At 41.8% G+C, this 21,468-nt stretch overlaps 1 protein-coding gene across 3 annotated transcripts in view; it reads right to left on the bottom strand.

Annotated features, from left to right (window-relative positions):
• SLC1A7 (solute carrier family 1 member 7) overlaps positions 1 to 20,456 on the bottom strand; it is a 39,658-nt gene extending 19,202 nt beyond the window's left edge. The window contains exons 1-6 of one of the 3 annotated variants that reach the window (XM_082225664.1): positions 19,950 to 20,456; positions 18,741 to 18,898; positions 17,349 to 17,428; positions 6,667 to 6,882; positions 800 to 842; positions 399 to 618 (exon numbers count right to left, since the gene is read on the bottom strand). In XM_082225664.1, coding sequence (XP_082081790.1) covers positions 399 to 618; positions 800 to 842; positions 6,667 to 6,882; positions 17,349 to 17,428; positions 18,741 to 18,881 — 700 coding nt within the window. In that variant the 5' untranslated portion in view covers positions 18,882 to 18,898; positions 19,950 to 20,456. Of the gene's footprint in view, positions 1 to 398; positions 619 to 799; positions 843 to 6,666; positions 6,883 to 12,768; positions 12,827 to 17,348; positions 17,429 to 18,740; positions 19,845 to 19,949 lie in introns of those variants that run through there. The other 2 variants (XM_082225663.1, XM_082225665.1) reach the window with 2 other exon arrangements.
• Between the last annotated feature and the right edge of the window lie 1,012 nt (positions 20,457 to 21,468).

The following is a 21,468-nucleotide window of genomic DNA, read 5'->3' as shown; positions in this document are numbered from 1 at the left end:
CATTTCACTTTAATGAGAATAAATCATGACTTGGTCTGCTAAATTTTTCAGTGCAGTCCCCTAGCAAACATGAGACATCCTCCTTCAGGGTTTCCATGAAGAGATGTGGCCCTCAGGCCCCTACCCCGTCACACAAGCTCACTGGGAAAGCTCTATGAATTACAGAGGGAAGTAAAAATACCAGATGAGGAAACTACAGAGCAATGTAGGACAGGTGAAAACTGCAGCAGGCTCTTTTGCAGGTGACTGGAAGTTTGACTCCAATGCTCAACTGATCAAAGCTATTTCAAGTGGGTGCTATTGAGATGGGGAAAGAACAGAAACGGCACCAGGGGTTCCAAACAGAAAGGCTAATTCTCCTACATCAAAGGACAAGTTCACAGATTACAACCACATACCCATGGTAGCAGAGAATATTACAATCCCCAACACGTTCATGCCTTCGCTGGTGCCTGGTTCTGACTTGTAGATAACTTCGGGTGGCGGTGTGATGTCCAAGGCAAAATTCTGGATGTTGGATCCATTTTCATCCTGAACCCCGTAGATAATGATTCGGCGTGTGGTGCTTTCAGACGCAGCTTTGTTGGCTTTCACAATTGGGGTGCTTTTGGTTCGGTACTGAAAGAGTGGAAGCGCATCTCCATTAGATGTAGAAGGATATTTTCTTGCTTTGAAGTTCCTTTCATGAATTGAACTTTATCAACAGATAAGGGAATACCTTCGAAGATTCATTAACTCCTTGCCTATTTGAAGGGGAAATTTCCCTAGTGTTCAAACTAATAGTGGTCCAGACACTCACCTGTTTAAAAGTGGCCTCAACAAGGTTGGCAGGGAACATGTTCCTGAAAAGAGATAAGAAAGATGTTTGCCAAGGTATTAGGTAAAAATTGAACTCATTGGGCCACTAATCTTTATAAGTTACTTTCTCTTTTAGGTGGCCACTTCTATCTGTGTGACATTTTATTTGGGAATCAATCACATTCCAGTATTTCCCATTGTAATATCTGCAACCTGCAATATGTGGCCAAACAGGAGCTAAATGACATTCTGTTAATTGAAGCCTTACTCCAGCTTCTTCAAAAGCTTTACTCCTCTGCTGTAGACACACAGAATCAAAGTACTGGAAAAAGTCTGAAAATCATCTAGTCCTATTTCAGTAGAATCCTGCATGCCCAAACTTAGCGAGATACTACTGTCTGTCCATCTCTATTTGTTAAAATACTTATATATCACCTTTCTGGTGCAAAACTATCACTAAGAGCAGCATTCTTCATTTAGACATCCCTATTTTATTAAACAACAATCAACCAAAGAGATAAGGTCAGCTGTTAAAACCATAGAAACATCACCTTTCACATACAGCAAAAACCTGCTGGAATAAAATGGTTTTCAACAACTGTTGCAAAAAAAAATCAAAGGAAGGAGCCAGCCACATTTCACAGGGCAAAGTCTCCACAAACAGGGAGCAGACCCTGAGAAGTTCCTCTCTCTTATCGCAGTCAAACATGCTTCCACCCTAGAAGGTACACAGAGAAGGTCCTCCCCTTTTGATTTTAGGAAGCAGTCAGAATGATTTAACTCTATAGCTCTTCCACAACGATGCGACCGAACGTACAATGGAGACTCAATCAAGTCCTGGCATCTAAGGCAAACAGGTCAGACAGTTTTACTTACATGCACGTCTGTTCAGAAATTAGTCCCACTGAATTTTCACAAGACCATAAGAGGAGTCTGCTGGATCAGGCCAATGGCCCGTCTAGTCCAGCATCCTGTTCTCACAGGGGCCAACCAGGTGCCTGAGGGAAGCCCCAAAGCAGAACCTGAGCGCAACAGCATTCTACCCGCTTGCGATTCCCAGCAACTGGCGTTCAGAGGCAGAGCTATGGTGGCCAGTCGCCATTGGTAGCCTTACCCTCCAATGGGACTTTCTCCCCATGGAGTAAATGTGCATAGGATTGCAGCCTGAGTTTTGTTCATACATGCATGTTCATCGCATGACAACTGCTAGTTCATGTGCTGTGTCACATGTGTGGATGATGAACCATCCGAGAGCAAACAGCGCAGGCACAACGGTCTTATCATCTGAAACAGTGCAGTCCTGTCACACATTCTGCTAAGAGTCATCCAACACTTGAGTAATCCAGAAATGGAAAAAGCAGAAAAATATATATTGTGGTATGAGTGCTAGAAAGTGTGATGTGAATGATGTTTAGTTTCTCCCCAACATCAAGAGAATAACATCTGTGCAATTAATTACTTCTTGAGTAATAAAATACAGTGGGACCTCGGGTTACAGATGCTTCAGGTTACAGACGCTTCAGGTTACAGACTCCGTTAACCCAGCAATAGTACCTCGGGTTAAGGACTTTGCTTCAGGATGAGAACAGAAATTGTGTGGCGGTGGCGCAGCGGCAGCAGGAGGCCCCATTAGCTAAAGTGGCGCCTCAGGTTAAGAACAGTTTCAGGTTAAGAACAGACCTCCGGAATGAATTAAGTTCTTCACCCGAGGTACCACTGTAATTATTGGGGGGGGGGGATGCATGAACATCTAGCTACACCTTTACAAAACCAAGAATTTTCCTTTAACTTGCCTCTCAAATGATGCTGACTTCACCGGGACAATTAGTCCCCATGAAACCTGCATTCCATCCGCACACATTAACTAATTCATGCTTGTCATGCGATTTTTGGATGCGAGGTGCTACAGACGTGCAAAGGATTATTGCACTGATTAAATTAGTTTGCGATGGATAATTCATCTGGAGCAGCAGATTCCCATTGAGGATTTTCCTTCAACCTGAACTGAAGAAGAACGACACATGTGGCCCATGGCAGCTCTGAGAGCAGAAAATAAATTGAATGTGGCTTCGCTCCCTAAACCATAATTGGCAGCATTAAAATGCAACTGGGACTCCACAGGAGAAGAAATATCAGATGGTTAGTAGCTAGATTTAATGTTAGCCAAATTCGTGGAGGATTACAGCATTTTATTTCTTGATCATTCTTTATCCTGCAGGAATTACAACTGCTCCTCTTAATACAGGGATCTGGAATACTTCCACTATATTTTAAATAGATTGCTGTTTATTTCTTGGTGAAGAAACATTCTTTGAGACTAGCTTTTCTGAAGTGACCAAAAACGGATCACTTCCAGGTAAAAGGATGGCCTTTGTATGACTGCAAAATATATGAGAAAGAAAGACACCACTGTAATGTCACACCAGCAGCAGAATGTCAATTCAATAAATAAAATAAAATAAAGAAATTCATGTTGTACTGACTGACAATCAGCCTCAAGGGAAGAAATGGGGTCTTGAGAAAAAGTCACATGTTTAGGTATTGTCTGGCTTGCAGTGAAGCCCAAGATCAATAAAAAATTAAGAAATAAAAAATATTTTTATCACACAGAAGTACAGGTGAGGGGAAGGAAACTGGTGCATAAAACAGAACAGAGTTTTTGTTGGCTGAAATTCCAGACAAATGCCCAGTTTTAGCATGAAATATTAATTTTTTAAAATATAAAAATGTTTTGTTCCTGTTTAGTAAAGTTAGGAAGATCCACACATCTACTTCAACACTCTCCTTAGCATTGTTTGACCAATACTAAAACCTGTATATCAGATACATGATCAACTTCTGTTCCTTAGCACTTTGTAGCTCTCACACATATTGGATTACATTAGGAAACAAATTCCAGAATGATGATTCAGGATCCACAGTTGGCTATCAGGAAGCATAGGGGCAGTTTGTTAATCTGTATTGAGTAATGGTGACAATACTCTTGTGGAACAGGGTTCTATGTCATTTTAAATGTGCTTGTTGGAGAGGATTGTTGGTTTGTTTTTGTTTTATTATGTATTTTGTGTTCTCATTTTGTATTGTTATGTTGTGAACTGCCTTGTGATCTTTGGATGAAGGGCAGTATACAAATTTTAATAATTTTTGACATCGGGAGCCAGTGTGGTGTAGTGGTTAAGAGCAGTAGTCTTGTAATCTGGTGAACCGGGTTTGCGTCTCCGCTCCTCCACATGCAGCTGCTGGATGACCTGGGGCTAGTCACACTTCTCTGAAGTCTCTCAGCCCCACTCACCTCACAGAGTATTTGTTGTGGGGGACTAAGGGAAAGGAGAATGTTAGCCACTTTGAGACTTCTTCAGGTAGTGATAAAGTGGGATATCAAATCCAAACTCTTCTTCTTCATCATCAATGTTATTGAATAGTTTTGATGAAGCCAATGTAAATATATTGTCAAAATAATTGGTCTCATATATAATCTTGGAATCATAAATAGCAATTGCAGTTTAATGGAAAACAGCCCCAAATCTTACACTGATTGCTTGATACTGCTCACTCTGGAGAAAATCACACATAATTTGTGATTTCAACAAGAACTATAAGCTCCAGACACTTTTTATATAATTTAGCATTCCTTTTATGACATATACAGCAGAGCCATCATTTTAAAGACAATGCTTCTCACAAGCCTGGCAAATCTGGAACTATACCTGATCTGATAAAGTGGATAGTCTTTACTTGGGCTTTGTTATTTTAACTCATGTGCAACTACTCATTCTACATTCCTATTTTATAGTTTTTGTTTTTCATCTTTTAATTTTTGTCTGTTGTTATAATTGTTCTCTTTGTTTTATATATATTATAAAACGAAATAATACAAAAGAAGCTTTACGAATAAAAGCTTGCAAAAAATTACTTCCGCTTGCAGAAAACCCCCAGCCAGAATAAAAATGTTTACACCAGCCAACAAAAAGGATCTGGGGAGGATTCCATCCACTCTCCATGGACAAAGTATTCCACAAGACTGAAAAGTCTCATTTAGAGTTAGCAGGCATGTCAGCTCAGAAAACAGATCATAGCTATAAAAAAAGGTCACTCGCACCTTAACTCCTTCAATATTTTAACAGATTCGAAAACACATCAAAGTACAAGTAGATAAATAGGTACTGCTCCGGCGGGAAGGTAAACGGCGTTTTCGTGCGCTGCTCTGGTTCATCAGAAGTAGAAAGAAACCAGATATTTTGTATCTTCAAATAGTCTCTCCTTCCAGATGTTACGTAAACAGTATGAAACTCAGTCATAAGAAAGGTTCCTATGCCACTCTGTCAGTACGAACCAGGCTTTAGTTCAGCCTTCCTTAGCCGGGGGTCCCTAGATGTTGTTGGACTATAGATCCCAATGTCCCTGATGATGGACCGTGACACTTGGGGATGATTTGTTTACTTATTAAAAGCATTTATAATCCTCTCATCACCCAAAGGTGCCTGAATGGAGAATACATAACTATTCAACATCAAGTATTAACACTATGCGAATGCTAGTGAAACAAATGATGGGGATTGTTTATCTGGCAACAATCTTGGGGGGTCAAGATTTGAGGGGTGCTTTAGTTTGTGCTTCTTCAGGCCTTAGCAGAGACCCGGCTGTCCCAGGCAGCCAGCTATTGATGTCACTTCATATTTTGAGAGGCTTAGCCTCCTCAGCAGGAGTCCAGCTCTCAGCCAGGTTGATGATTTCTTCTCTGTCAGCTGAGAGACAGGCCACTTTCTCTTGCCCTACCAGACAAGGTCAGCTTGGATGCCCGGGTTACAGGTTTTCATTTATTTAAAAGCATTCCCAAACTGCTTAGTATTTTTCAAAAGCCTCTAAGTGGTGTACAACATGAAAGCAATCAACAATATTGTTATAACAAAAGCATAACATAAAAGTAGTATAAGAGCATACAAAAATGACAGGAGTTGAGGGGATTCAAAGAAATAGAAGCAGGGCCACCAACACAATGGACCACTTCTACTTTCTCCTCATAAGTTGCAGGAAGGTAATAGCCTGCTATCTTCCTTCAGCTGTTAAGGCAAATGGTGGCCACAAAGAAAGAAGAGACTTCCCATTCAGTACTTCCCATTCTCCGAGTTAAGCCCAATTCACACAGGCTAAAATCCTGTATGCAAAGCAGTCTCACAGTTACAGCTGTCAATGCCAGTCGTTTAGGTTCTTGGTGGCAATTCACATAAATGCAGGATGTAAAAATACTGCATTTTTCGCTCTATAAGACGCACCATATACCATAAGATGCGCCTAGTTTTGGGAGGGGGAAAACAAGAAAAAAAATATTCTGAATACCAGAAGCCAGAGCAGGAAGAGGGATTTGGCTTCTGGGATAGCCTCTTGCTGTCCTGGCTTATGGGATAGCCGCGCGCAGCCTCTCCTGGGCAGAGGGATGAAGGCTCACCTTGCCCGGGAGAAGCTGCGCACGGCTAAGGCTGCCCCAAGAGCTGCGCTCCCTTTAAAGAGCATGTGGAGTGTGTGTGTGGCTCTTGGGGGCTTTTCCCCAAGGAGGGAGAGGGTTCTTTAAAGGGAGCGCTGAGCAGAGCCTCCGCCTGCATTCGCGCCATAAGACGCACACACATTTCCCCTTACTTTTTAGGAGGGGGAAAGTGCGTCTTATAGAGCGAAAAATACGGTATGCCTCGCCCTGAGCATTTTAGAATTATATTTCCTGTATTTTCAGAATCTGGTGATTATTTTGAACTACCCTATGGAGAATTCACAGACTTCAAAATGTATCTTGAAATGCTATCACTCTTCCCCACAAAGTTACAGGATGCGTAAGATTTTACCTTTCATAAAAGCAGTAAGAATGAATGTAGTTACCGAATTAAGTCCAGCAAGGCATCTGCAGAGCTCATGATTGGCTTCCCACTTTCCTCCGTGTTCTCCTTCTGGGCTGCCCCACCAGGATGGATAATGGAGACCATAATGATTCCCACAATAACAGCCACAAAAGTGGTCCAAAGGTAGTATGTGACTGTTATGATGCCTAATCGACTAGATGTCTTCGCATCAAGGGCTGCTAGCCCAGACATTAAGCTGTTGAAAGAAAAGACAAGATATGTGTTACCCTTTCCACATGTTTTCTGAATGAGATCTATTACTCTAGGCTGTGAGAAGAAATGGACACAGTAAAGATATACGGTGGTACCTTGGGTTAAATACTTAATTCATTCCGGAGGGCCGTACTTAACCTGAAGCTGTTCTTAACCTGAAGCACCACTTTAGCTAATGGGGCCTCCTGCTGCTGCCGCGCCGCCGGAGCACAATTTCTGTTCTCATCCTGAAGCAAAATTCTTAACCTGAAGCACTATTTCTGGGTTAGCAGAGTCTGTAACCTGAAGCGTATGTAACCCGAGGTACCACTGTATCTCAGATGCTAGTTAACTTAGACTGACAGTCCTGAAAGCAGATGAGGATTTGTACTCAGTAAGTCATAAATGCAAAACTCACCCTTAAAAAAAAAAAGACAATAGCTGCATCTTTTTTAAAAAAAATTGTGGGAAAATGATTGCTTGTACATAAGAGCATGAGCAGAGTTCTTATTATTGCAGAGTGATTTTACAGCACGACATATTGCTAAGAGCATGATGAGCACGTGAACACCTCATGCTAGACTAATGATTGGCTCACGTAGCATAACACTCTCTTTGTCTGTGGGCAAGGGCAAGGTTGCATTCCTTTTGATTGTTACTTTGTTGGGTACGGGACAGAACAAGCGCTGTGCTGGAGGAGAGAGGATGAATTATTTTCACTGCGCACAATAAACATTGCACGGCAAAAGCCAAAGCTTTTTCTTCAAGTCATCTTGGTGTGAGACTGATTATTTCAGATGTCGAGCAGGTTCTCGACAAAAAATAATTCTAATAACATAAATATTATTAGAAAAAATGCAATTATTAATTTATGTTGCTCCCCAGTTTTCTGCATTTTTCTTCTATTACAGATTGAGTAGTGGGGCTTGGGATGCTATTTTTTTTTCAAATGTGGGCTGATATGAGTACAGATGTACAGATGATTACAGCCCCTTCCCAACTCAAACATGCACTGGCACATATCTAAAATAAGCACCACCTTCTGCAACATGACCTAAATCACAGGTAAGTTTGAAATATTGCAATTTTTGCATCTCTGTAATTCCTATAATTTCTGTAAGCTATAAGAACTCAGATCAGGCCAACGCGATAATGTGATTGTGTACACAAACTCAGCCCGGAATTAGTATTTTTCTGGGAACGCAGTGAGGCAACACCGTACGGGTTTACATGGAAGTAGGATAGGAAACTGGAATGTACACTTCCAGCACTTGGCTTTTAATCCATGTTCGCACAAAGTTGCCTGAAATGCATTTATATCCTGTGCTTTGTCATAAAAGACTACTGAATGATGCACCCTTTCTTAAACCATTTGGAGTCCTAATTTCTCTCTAGACAAGGTTTGAACACCTTTGCACAGGGTAAAGACACCCCTGCCCTGCCCACCAATACTGGTGTCTACACAAACAGAAACAAATCTGACACTAATGAAGCCATGCTGATGTGAACATCTGGGGTGGGCAGAGAGGGGGATATTAGAAACTTGCAAGGTGTGGGATATTGAAAGGAGCACCACTCAACCTTCCTTTTATATGCAAAAATATGAATGGGTGGCAGGAAACAGCAGCATGATTTGGTAAGATATGTAACAAAGCTTCCGGGGTGGGGCTGTCTTCTAAAGATTTCAACACTATTTATTAACAATAACCAAACAAACTAGCAAACATTATTAATTTATCCTAGACACCAACATTTCCCCAAACATGACAAATGTCATTTGATGAATTTGTCTAGAGGTCAGGCTGAAAGGCAGCTTAACCTTTATAACAAATTTGGTGAAAACATAGTGGTAGGATTAAGCCATCAGGTTCCACTCATCCAGTAAATTAATTAAGAAAATGCACTGCTTAACTGCTTGCCAATCTTTAATCCTGCAGGTTTTGTTTTCAGTTCGATGCATTGGGGGGAGGGGCAGGGGGCGGAGACAGAGGGAACAGATTTCTAGCTTCATTTTCACCCTCTGCCCTAGAATTCCTCTCCTTTAATCCCCAGGTACTGGAGGGGAACTTGTGATTAATTCACAGTTATATTTTAACTGCTGTGTTCAAATGTGGCGAATGCTATTAGATGCAAGTTTAACGAGATACCTTTTTAAGAGATGGCATTTGTCAGATTTTTTTTAAAATGGAAATTGAAAATTGCTGTTTACTCAAATGCACTAAAAACATTAGCAGAAGTATCGTTCATTTATTTTTTTTTGCATTTATCAGCATAAATTTAAGAAGTGAAATAATAAAAGTCACCCAAATACATTAATAATCCAAACACATACAATATATAAAAGACTAGATTGTATCGCTCAATTAAAGAGATAAAAGGAAGAGATAAAAAGCGAAAGGATCAAGGCCTTGGAAGCAAATTTGTTAGGTGGTCAGAGTGTTCCTGCAACATTTTATTTTTTTTGAAGTCACTATAAACCCTTTCCAGAAAGTCTGTTTAACATATTTAACTTCTGAGAACATCTGCATTATAATCCAGCCTGCCAGGCTACTCTGAAAGAAAGTAAATCACAATGAGGTTGTTTTGTGCCATAATGACATCAGTGAAAATAAGCAGAATGTCCTTTCAGCGAAACTATGCAGTATACGTGAGTCCACCAATGCTGCTTTTTTTACAGTTTCACTGTGATCCCAGTATCATTGCATGTCACTTATTTTCTCCCAATGCAACATCCACTTACAAAGTCTTCCTGTTTCTGCATGAAGCATATTTGTTTTATGGTCAGATTGCCAGGATATGAACCCCATGCAATCTAGAGTGACTTTACTACAATCATATGGTCTTAATGCGGAAGTAATAAGGAGCTGTTAACTTACTAAACAAGTGGCTAATCCTGGGAACTGTAGTTTTTTAAGGCAGCTGGGAATTGGAGCTCTTGGGGGATAAACTACAATTCCCAGGATACTTTGGGGCGGGGATGTGCTTTAAAGGTATGACATGTACACAGCCTTGCAACAGGACAAGTCTTGAAATTACGGAATAGGTAAAGGGTAAAGGGACCCTGACCATTAATTCCAGTAGCAGACTCTGGGGTTGTGGTGTCATCTCGCTTTAATGGCCGAGGAGGCTGGCGTTTGTCCGCAGACAGCTTCCGGGTCATATGGCCAGCATGACAAAGCCACTTCTGGCAAACCAGAGCAGCGCACGGAAATGCCATTTACCTTCCCACCCGAGTGGTACCTATTTATCTACTTGCACTAGGACGTGCTTTCGAACTGCTAGGTTGGCAGGAGCAGGGTCCGAGCAACGGGACTTCACCTCATTGTGGGGATTCGAACCACCAACCTTCTGATGGGCAAGCCCTAGGCTCTGTGGTTTAGACCACAGCACAACCAAAAGACATAGCAGAGAGACAACAGAGGCAGTAGAGGGAAATGGAGACAGGGATTTCTTCTATCTCTTTTTTAGCCCATGGCAGTACTACTGTTCTAGTCTCAGAAAAGGAAAAGAAAGACAAAAATAAATTTTCACATGATATCCCACCACCACGGGGACTCCAGGGATAGACTTTCTGATGAGTTAAATTTGGATATAAAAGGTAAAGGGACCCCTGACCATTAGGTCCAGTCGTGACCGACTCTGGGGTTGTGGCGCTCATCTCGCTTTATTGGCTGATGTGCTTTCGAACTGCTAGGTTGGCAGGAAAATTTGGATATAATTCACCCCAAATACTAAAACAAGAAAGAAAATGTAGAAAATGTTTCACTTTGACCTTTCAGATTCATAAGAACTTAAGTGGAGCCCTGCTAGATCCAACCAAAGGCCCCTCAAGTCTAGCATCCTCTCCTCATTCTGGTCAACTAGATATTAATGGAAAGTCCAGAAACAGGACATGATCACAACAACACTCTCCCCCCTTTTTATTCCCAGCAATTGGTATTCCAAGGCAAACTGCCTCTGAAACTGGAGTTACTACATAGCTATCATGGAAGAGAGTCATGGGTAGACTTATCCTCCACAATTTGCAAAGAACCTTAAGGTAGAAGGAAATGATGGCCAGTTCAGATACTAATCTAACAAAAGGTGCAGAATGACCTGCCACATCTCTCACATATTTGCAGCAGCTTGGTTACAGATGATGCTTGATCACCAATCATGGTATGGCCTAGAGTTAGTGTCCATTCATATATTAGCTCCAAGGTGACAAATCCTAGAGGGGTCTAATAATGAGATTGCCCAGTCTTTGGAGCATGTTCATTAATAAGATCATCATCTGTAATAAGATTACGCTGTCACCAGATAATGTAGTGAGAAGAGTTAGAATTGTAAGGGGCAAGTCCACAAAAGTAATTAACTGTTTAGAAGCAGTTAATTAGGGGTGCCTCCTGAAAGGGTGGAGAGTCAAACTAAGGCTAAATGTTGCTAATCTAAATGCAGAATTCTGTGCGGAACCCAGGAATAGCAAACCAAATTTTAAAAACAACGCAACGCAAGGTGAGGGGAAGGTATTTCTCTCTGTGTATGTATGAATGTATATACAGTATAGCCTAATAAAGACAGATGGCTTACACTGAATAACAAAGTAGTAAATCTACTTGCCAAAGATGACAATTAAGGCCACTGCATATGCAGGCCATCCTTGTTTTGTGTGGCGGTTATGTTCTGGACATCACCACCCTGTATGCGTCAGCGGTGCCTGTGTAAAACATTCTGCCCTGGCACACCCTTTTAGTGACCTTTTCAGGTCACTTTCGGATTTGGCACCACATGCACAATTGCATGTCAATCAGACACGTGTAAATCGGTCATTGTCTGTAATGCACAGTGCTAAAACCACATTCACGTTATACATCTAAAATGCTATGGTATCACTTTGAACAGCCATAACTTCTCCCCAAAGAATTCTGAGAGCTGTTATTTGCTAAAGAGGGTTGAGAGTCCCCCTCACAGGGGTACAGTTCCCAGAATTCCCTGTGAAGAGGAATATATTACTGAACCATTCTGGAAATTGTAGCTGTGATGGGAATAGGTATCTCTAACAACTATCAGCACCCTTAACAAACCACAGGTCCCAGAAATCTCTGAGGGAAGCCATGACTGTTTAAAAGATACCATAGCGCTTTAAATGTATGGTGTGAATGTGGTCTTACAAGAGAGTTCATAGCAAAACATATAGAAAAGGAAATGCGTGTTAAATTAAACTCAACTCAATTGTCACATATTCACACTTGGCTTCAAGTATCTGTTGACACATGATGGAAAAAGAGCCCAATCTGCATATACATCAGCCTTAATAAAGGCATCTCCTGGCTATTCCTGGTCTACTGCTTTGACAATGACAGCTGGCAATACTTTCGAATTGGTGACAGAATGATAATGGACCATCTACTTGTCTGTTCCATTCAGCTAAAAGGTTGTTGGAACATGGCAGATATATTGTTACCTGGAAGCTCCTGGTTTGGAAACCATTTTCAGGTGCTGACGTGAACACAACCATCATTCTTGCTTTTCTCACATTATTTCTGAATGTGACAATAAAGCTGGCCAAATGATTCACAAAGTTGAGCTCCTGCACTTTTAAGATTAAAGTGAGTTTATTTATAAAGTGCAGTTGTTTTAATCCGCGTAGCTCTCTGCTTAAATAACTGTCAGTCTCTTTCTGAATGGGGTTAGCCTCAAATGCCATAAACCTTGGGAAAGGGAAACATAAGGAGCTGACTGCAAAGCCCATTCATCTCATGCCTCTCTCTCTTGCTCTCTTCCTCCTCCATCAGAAGCCATCTGGATATTGCTTTGAAATAGATGGATTATGGATACAGTTGTCAAAGGGGATTAGTGTGATTAGAAAGGCATTAATCTTGTCAAGAAGTAATGGTCAAGTATTAACCACCAGTGCAGTCGCTAGAAGATGCTTGTTTGTTTTCATTCATTCACCTCCCGGTCATGTTCTCATTTCCTAATTGCTTGCTATGGAAAAGCCCTTCCTAAGTAAGAGGTTACTAGCGAGGTTTCCCTTTGTCAACAACATCAGTGATGATTAAATGTAGCATGATTATCATTGGCAGAACAGAAACACCAGCTTCCCTGGTTTGCTACTGCAAGGTCATTTTTTAAGGTCTCGGGGAGGGGAGAGAAGGATGTATTTCATCTCTGGATCATAACCAATTCATATAAAACAGGAGTGGGGAACATGAAGTTCTCTGGACTCCAGCTCCCATAACCCAGCATGGCTAAGGGCTGATGTTCCCCACCTCTGACAAACAGAAAGAGTTTGTAGGAAATGCCTTTATTTTTCTAAAGACACTTTATTGTCAGGCCAGTTCAAATATAAACATACCCGCAAAACATTTTACAAAATGTGGCAAGCCTGTATTATACTAGTATACATGTTAGCGGCTTTGGACATGGAGGAAAAAATGTTACTCTTCACATACGGTTGAATGAAGCAATCTAAGTTTATGTACAACAGAAATACAACTCCCCCTATTATGAGCATGTAATTTGCAAATCTGTAAATATGAAAAGCCCACGAGAGGTATGCTGGGACAGAACAAGTGCATATCAGTGCTGTAAAACATAACAGAAAGATGCTTAAGGTGGTGGAGTGTTTTCCTAACTATACACACATTTTGCTTAACTTGGGGAATCTGAGCAGAAATACAGAGGATTATCACCATCACAGCATTATGGCCCATCTTGTAAAAGAAGATTGCTTTGAATTTAGCCATCTAGAATTTGGATCAAGGAACAAAAAGCAAAATGTGTCTCTTCTCATTAGCATGTCTCTGAAGATTTCAAGCTTGCATACTATACATATATATTAAGGATTTTACCAAAATTACAACTTCCTCTTATCCCTGGTGAGGTGTTGAAAGTTGAGATGTGCTGGGAATGGAGAGACCTTCTTGGAGCAATGGACTGTGGCAGGGATGGCTAACTTCTGGCCTGGGGGCCTGACCCACAAGCCCTCTCCCACAAATTTTCCGCCCCCTCCTTAAGACTCCACCAATTTTAAATGCTTTTAAAGTAACCTCACTGCTAGTATAAACCTCTTCATGCACCCCTTCACCCTAATGAAGATGCAAATCAGCTCTACCTCGTCAGCAGAAGGTAGGAAGAAGGGGGTTCTGTGCCTGCGTGTCTTCTGCATGTGAAAGTGTAAGGTGTTAAACTCACTTCAGATCACACCCACCAACCCCAAGAAGGTTGGCTAAGGGTGACTCTGATCCTCAGCCTATAAAAGCTTAGCTACCAATGGACCAAGAGGAAGTAAGGTTTTCAGGATGGGACTCCTCTTACATTTAGATCTCTTCATTTACTTTGTACGTGAATAGAGTAGGTAAATTAATGATGGACCCATTACATACAGTTTGTAGTAGTGGGCTGCATGGTGGCCTCTGACTTCCTGATAGCTGAGTTGCTGTTGCTTACCAGGAAGGAGAGTGGAAGGGAACAAGGAGGCTGGCATAAGACAAATGCACCATCAGGAGCACTCTGCTGGCGCATTTGCACCACACTAAACTCCCTGCCACCTTGCCCCTCCCCCTCTTCTTCCTGGTAAGCAGCAGTGACACTGCTGTTAGGAGGTCAGGTGAGCACCACCAACACATCACACTGTCTGCTATTACCAGTTTGGCTCCAAGTGTCTCCAATGCACAAATGTTCATTTGACCCAGAACTTTATATGCAGGTTTCTAACTTCCTTTATAAGCATGTCCAAAATTATTCTAAGTGCTGTTTATTTAAAATATATAATAATAAAGATGATCATAAGGCTGCGTAGAAGATTCATACTTCTTTCAGAGGTACGGTACACTGTGCAGGCTTATTTGCAAGTAAATCCCATTTATTACAGTGGATCCTACCCCCCACATAAATATGCCTAGGGCTTCAGTCATTTTCTTCAAAACTACTACATTAAAATGCAGTTGTCCTGTTTATTTTCTTTTAGGGACATGGGAAGCTGTCTTACATTGAATCAGACCATTGCTAGATGCGGGTCTGCATCTAGCAGCTGCTCTCCAGAGTTTCAGACGGGGGCATTCCCAGCCCTGCCTGCAGATGCTGGTGAGAGCAGATGTTCAACCACTGAGCTGTCGCCCTGAAAACAGGCTATTAAATTACCAAATTGTAAATGCTGCCAATTGCATACAAGTTTTCAATGTATGCCTATTTGATAAACGTTATGAATGGAACTGCTATTAGTTCAAGAAACCTGTTTAAAAAACCCATTCTGAAGACACCAGTGCTAATCAGATGCTCGCTACGAGGAAACTCATTCTAGCCATCAGGCTGTGTTTGACTGGATGCTTTCCTTGTCCTGCACTCACCTTCGGCCAAGAGCATCTTGCTCCCATGAGGTTTGAGCACATGGCAGACTATTGTCTGGGTGATGCTGACTAATCTGTTAGAAGTCTCCATCTCAGAGGAGATGGACAAAATTCTAAACTTGGCCAAGTGACATTATAACTGCAAGGAATTGTTAGATACAGATAAGGGTCTACAGAAATGCTCTTTGAAGGGTGAAAAGTTATTATGTCCTAGTATGGACAGTTTACATTTCATCAATGAAAATTAATGATAGCAGATGGTCTCCTGTTAGTTGAGGATCTCTCTTGAATATTCTGAGTGAGACACTATCAGCACTTAGGTGACATCCCCTCCAGCTAAGGTGAGGGACAAAAAGGCCTTGGAGTGCCAGTCATCAGATGGCATATCATACTTCGCATGGGCATAGCCAGGATTTTTGTTAGAGATAATGATAATAAACATCTGATGGAAGGGCGTTCCACAGGGCAGGCGCCACCACCAAGAAGGCAGAACCTCAGTTTGCTACATATTTTATTGATTTTTATCGATTTAGGTGGCAGCTGCCCCTCCTTGTCCCCCCCCCTTGGCTACGCCCATGCATGGAAGCATGCTGTGTATCTGTTATTGTTGCTGACATCTCTGGTTCCAATCTTCTGCTGAGTGTGTGCTGCACAAGTATGAAACCACTATCGTATTTGTTGATATGCAGTGGTAGTTTTCAGTAAGTGCATGGACAGGCAGGCATAGAACAATGAAATTTTGAAACTCCAATATGATGGTGACTGCAGTACTAACAGGCAGGAGTAGGAGTTAAATGTCAGCCAGTGGCAGCGTGTTCAAAACTTAAGAACTTTGGACCCAAAGTTTGGAGCAATGAGAGGTGGCGGACTCTCTTTCCTTGGAAGTTTTAAAGAAGAGTTTGGATGGCCATCTGCCATATATGATCTAGCTGGTGTTTCTGCATTGCAGGGGGGTTGGACTAGAATCAGCAGTTCTCAACCTGTGGGTCCCCAGATGTTGTTGGACTACAACTCCCATCATCCCTGAGCTGTGGCCTTGCTAGCTAGGGGTGATGGGAGCTGTAGTTCAGCAACATCTGGGGACCCACAGGTTGAGAAAGGCTGGACTAGATGAAGTCCCTTCCAACTCGACAGTTCTATGATTCTATGAAAAGCACTAAAACATTCTGTACAAGACCTACCTTTTTTATGTTAGTATTCTGGAGAAGAAAGCGTACCTTTGCAGGAAGCATCATAGAATAGGTGTGGTCTATTGTACAATTGCAATATCTACCTTAATAATAATTCATTTGTGTGGAAGGACAAAGTTTGTCGCATTTGCATTGTTATTGACAGAATTTGTTGTGACTTATTTGACGTCAAGTACACCCAATATATTTCAGTATATCCTTAAATATAAGCCACACACCATAAAGCGATCAATCTTTGTCAACTACTAGGACACCATAAAAGTGATATATTATGGTTATATTATATCTATGTTATACAGCAACAGATGGGAGCTGGAACAATGTTGTTGGCCTTGTAATACATAGTGGCAAACATTATATAATGTGTTTTCCTCTCAGCGTTATTACCTAAACAAGGGATTATTTAAAACAACAGCAAATTACATTTTCTATATAACAGTCTGTGTTAGTTGACATACTTGATTTAGCTTGCTAGGTGTGCATTGTATCCAAAACGCATACAGGAAGGTGTTAACTATAATGCACAGAAAGCACAGGCAATGAAGCACTAACTACATTTTATGTGCAAATGCATTTATATAAGAGACCCCATCTAATATAAAACAGTCTTAGGAGAGGGAAGTGGTAGCGAGAAAGGAGACCCTGACTTTTCCTTGTCCCAAACCACTCCTCTTTCTTCTCCCCTCCCCCGCAATGTCTCAAACACATGTTTGCCTTGAGTTACAAGTAATCTGATTTAGCTGTGAATTGCAACTATATTTTCTACATGTTTATACAGTATTACCATACCCTGCTTGGTAATCCTCAGACCATAACTTCTTGCTAAATCAATTGATCACAAATATGCATGTGCCTTTAAGGGACAAGCAACTTGACAGTTAATTTTGTTTCTTTAATGAAAGGAACAAAGTTGGGTAGATCATGCTACGGTTCGCTATCAACTAGCTTACCTTGAAACAACCAGTGGTAGAATCAACATTTTCAGCATTCTCATCAGTAACTCCCCAGGAAACTGGAAATAGCTTATTTCCTATAAAATAAGGTGAATCAGTTATTTGAACATATACACATGTATCTCTTTGTAAAACCACAGTTAAAATGTGCTAAACTCTTTACTGCTACTTTCATCTCAAGGCGTATCATTTCAAATGATGGAGAGACATGAAAATCAATAGGATGAGATAGCATTATGGCTTGGGGGGAAATAACATGGTTTCTCTCACAGTTAGATAATTCAAAATAATGAACCCAGTCTTTACTGCACTAACTTGAAAAGGTTTTCAAAAGCGATCAGATGAACACCATGTGTTTAGTATGACAGACAATCTGAATACAGAAACGAATTTGGTCTTAAGCGCTGTTAGGAGAAATAACACTAAAGCTTCTGCCAATCAAAGACATCTGTCCATATCTCTACTAATATCACAATGACCTGAAGGATAGTTTACATTAATCAAACTTAATCCTGAAAATGAAGTGCAAAACAAGCTATAAATAAGGGTATACTTCTGGCATCAAACACTACACATGATTTTCTTTTGGCTTAATGTTTACTCTGTATGAATGACACCCCTTGGAATGAAATTCAGTTTTCAGTTACCAGTAACAAATAATTTATGTCTGGATATATAATACATTCAAAACAGCAACACAGCATTCCTATTATATGCCAAAAAAAAAACATTCAACAGCCTATTTCTCTCTGGCTTGTTCAGTGTTTCCAGTTTATTCTGAATGGGCAAATCCGTACTGTTAAACAGATGAATTCATCAGATTGCTTGAACAGCTGGAATGTATTTTTGAAATAATTGAATTTTGTGCCCTGATTCCAGAATAGTATTTTGGCTACAAACCAAACCACTGACCTTGAAGCGTTTTCCCTAAAACCTTATTGAAATTGTAGGGACTGCTCTGTGGTAAATGGCTAGCTGTGGGCATAACCTTTTTACATACTGTAAACCTGTTGCCACCAAGACAAAAGAACTTAGTTTTCATTAAAAATTAAGACACCCAAGCGTACCAGAAATGCACCTTAAAGATGTTAGGAATCATTTCTCCTGCAGTTTCTTCTCTTCCAGAATCTAACATTTTATGCTCATGTTGGTGTTAGTTGTGAGATCCTTGGGATACCTGTAGCTTTATAGTCTATATAGCCAACATATTTAAAACTCTAAAATGAGCAATTCATGTTCTTTCCTACAAAGAGTAACACTAGAACCAGACAACTTGCTTCACAGATTATCATGTTCTGCACTGTGACACACTGTTTTATTTCCTATTTCGTTATGTAACAAAGACCTTTTTAAAAATACACCGCTGCAACACCTGCTTATGTCACTGACCTGCTGAGAGAGGCGTCTGGTCCTGAGGAAGAACCCAAGGAGACATCCCACTATGACGGATAACACGGAGAGAATGAGCAAACCATTTCTTTTACACACATCCTTGACTCGAGCCAGCATTGCATCCAAAGCCACTGCCATGCTGTCCTCAGTGCTCTCTGGAAGAGAATCAGCATCCCATAGAGAAAGAGACCTCACCAGCCTCTCTTGTTAGAATAGCCAGCTCTGGCTTGGTATAGATTAGATCAAAGCGTTTCTAGTGCTGCTTAGCTGACCTGCAATGTCACCTCTTCTGCCAATAGCCACCAAGCATGTAGCTGGCATTATTTCCAAATTAATACCAACAATCCTATTAGTGACTACATCAATAAGAACCTGGAAGAAGATTACCGACTCTGGAAAATTAGAACAGAGTAGAGTAGTACTTTTGAAACAAGAGTGATCTCTAGGCAAAGCAACACCCTATATGAAAAGCAAGCACAATTTGTTATAAGCTCAGTTTCAATGTTAGCTATAAAAGGAACAGAAAAGGGTATGCAGCCATTCAAGCGCCGGGTGAGTAATGCTGGATTATCACAATAGGACAGACATGGGGAACAGACTGGACTTCTTTAATCAGGTTTGCTTTTCACTATTAGTATCAGGATGAAAAGGGCAAGTGCACCTGTAAATGCACGATTTAAGACATATCCTAACCAGTAAAAATGCATATAGAGGCTACTGACAAAAACTGGCATTTGCGGTTAGTTTGGGAGAACAATAACATTAACTCAATAACCATCTTCAATTAAAGCAAGAGAAGAATTTGATTTATGAAGATTATCAGCCACAAATATGGCTCACATTTTTCAAAGGGTTTGCCTCACTTATTTAGACAATGATTACTATGGCATTTAGGGAGCCTCTCTTGTAAAAAGTATTTGCTGTTATTTTCCCCCTCCCCCACTGGTAGCCATTCAGCAGAATTATTCCAGTGGTGAGGGTTTTTTTTTTATCATCAGCCTTGATCAACAGAATATTGGAACACTCAAGATACCTGCGGGGACAAATCCCTCCTCTCTGTGCTGAATTGGATGCTGCTTAATACAGTTCTTAACAAGCACACTGTCTTCAATATCTGGTAAATGCCTTATTGCATCCTGAAAGCAGTGGTAGTGCGACCACTCTATAAGGGCACATTCTCAATTTATGTAGCAACTACAGTGGTACCTCAGGTTACAGACACTTCAGGTTACAGACTCCACTAACCCAGGAATAGTACTTTGGGTTAAGAACTTTGCTTCAGGATGAGAACAGAAATGGCACGGCGGCAGCGGGAGGCCCCATTAGCTAAAGTGGTACCTCAGGTTAAGAACAGTTTCAGGTTATGAATGGACCTCCAGAATGAATTAAGTTATTAACCCAAGGTACCACTGTACCAGCCAGTTGCTAATATCCCCTTTTCGGAAGGGGCTCAAGAGGGACGTGGTGACTTTGTTCCAGACGTTCTTGGCGGAAGCAATTGCCTAGACCAGCCTTTCCCAAGCTTGGGTTCCTAGATGTTGTAGGACTACATCTCCTGGCAGCCTCAGCAGCATGGTCAATAGTCAGGGATTATGGTAACTGTAGTCCAGCAACTTCTGCACCTTTGCCAATCTGGGTTCAGGCTGGTGTTTGGGACTGAAGCAGCCTTGCTTGCCCTGACCAATGGATTGTTATTGTGAGAGGGACAGGGGAATGTTATTTTTTTGGTATCCTCGGATGCAAGTTGATGTGGTTCCCCTCCTACTTGCAGGGCCCCTTGCAGGGAGCGCAGGCCCTGGGTGTCCCAAAAATCACTATGGAGTATATGATGTATATGCACATGTTGATGCACTGCCGCTATTGCAGGGTGATTAAACATGGGAGAAGCTTCCTGTCCTTCTTGCACCACGGCACAAAAGCCTCACTCTCACTTCAGATGCTCCAAGTAGTTTGGCTGCGTAAAATGACAATTTTTAATGTGGTTGTGGTTATTGTAACAAAATGATTTTTTTTTCGGGATGTGTGTGCTGATACAGCCCCTTATCAAGGGCGCAAAGGACCCTCGATATGCCTCTGCACATGTTTAAACATGTCACACAAGATCAATGCTTTTCAGCAGATAAGATGCTTGTGCATCACGTCGGTTTCCAAATGGTGGGGAGAGCCTACAGATAAGCACATAAGAACAGCCTGCTGCGTCAGGCCAAGGGCGGGAAGAGGACTAGCGACCACCACGGATCAGAAAGGGGGGTGTCGCCGCCAAGCATTGCAAGGCTCGGTGGGCGCCTCGACGGACGTCTGTGGATGTAGCCGGATGACGAAGGGGCCGCCGCTAGCGGAGCGCTCCTCGGAACTCTGTGGCTGCCGTCGAGCTTTTCTTATTAGCAGGAGCAGCCAGCGAGAACGGTGCTCCCCGGAAGCCTCCTGGACGCCAGCCTGGAAACTGGGTAGCAAGCTGCCGGCAGCGGCCCTTGCCCGCGGAGCGCGCGGAAACCTGCTCAGCAGCTTCTTCCCTGCCCCGCTGATTTATGGGGCGCTGAGTGAAGCGCACCTGAGGAGCAGAGCAAGCCCCGGGCAGGGCGCAGCGCTGATAAGCCAGAAGGCAGGCCCTGAATAAGCAGCGGCGTCCCCTTGCGGGAGGGAGGCCACTGCTGAGAGCTGCTCCCCGTCCCTTCTCGGCAGCACGAAGCGCCCAAAGCCTCTGCAGTTTCAGGAACTGGGAAGC

Source organism: Podarcis vaucheri (genome assembly GCF_965113315.1).
Source record: "Podarcis vaucheri genome assembly, chromosome: 6".
Lineage (NCBI taxonomy): Eukaryota > Metazoa > Chordata > Lepidosauria > Squamata > Lacertidae > Podarcis > Podarcis vaucheri.
This window is presented reverse-complemented; position numbering and strand designations above follow the sequence as displayed.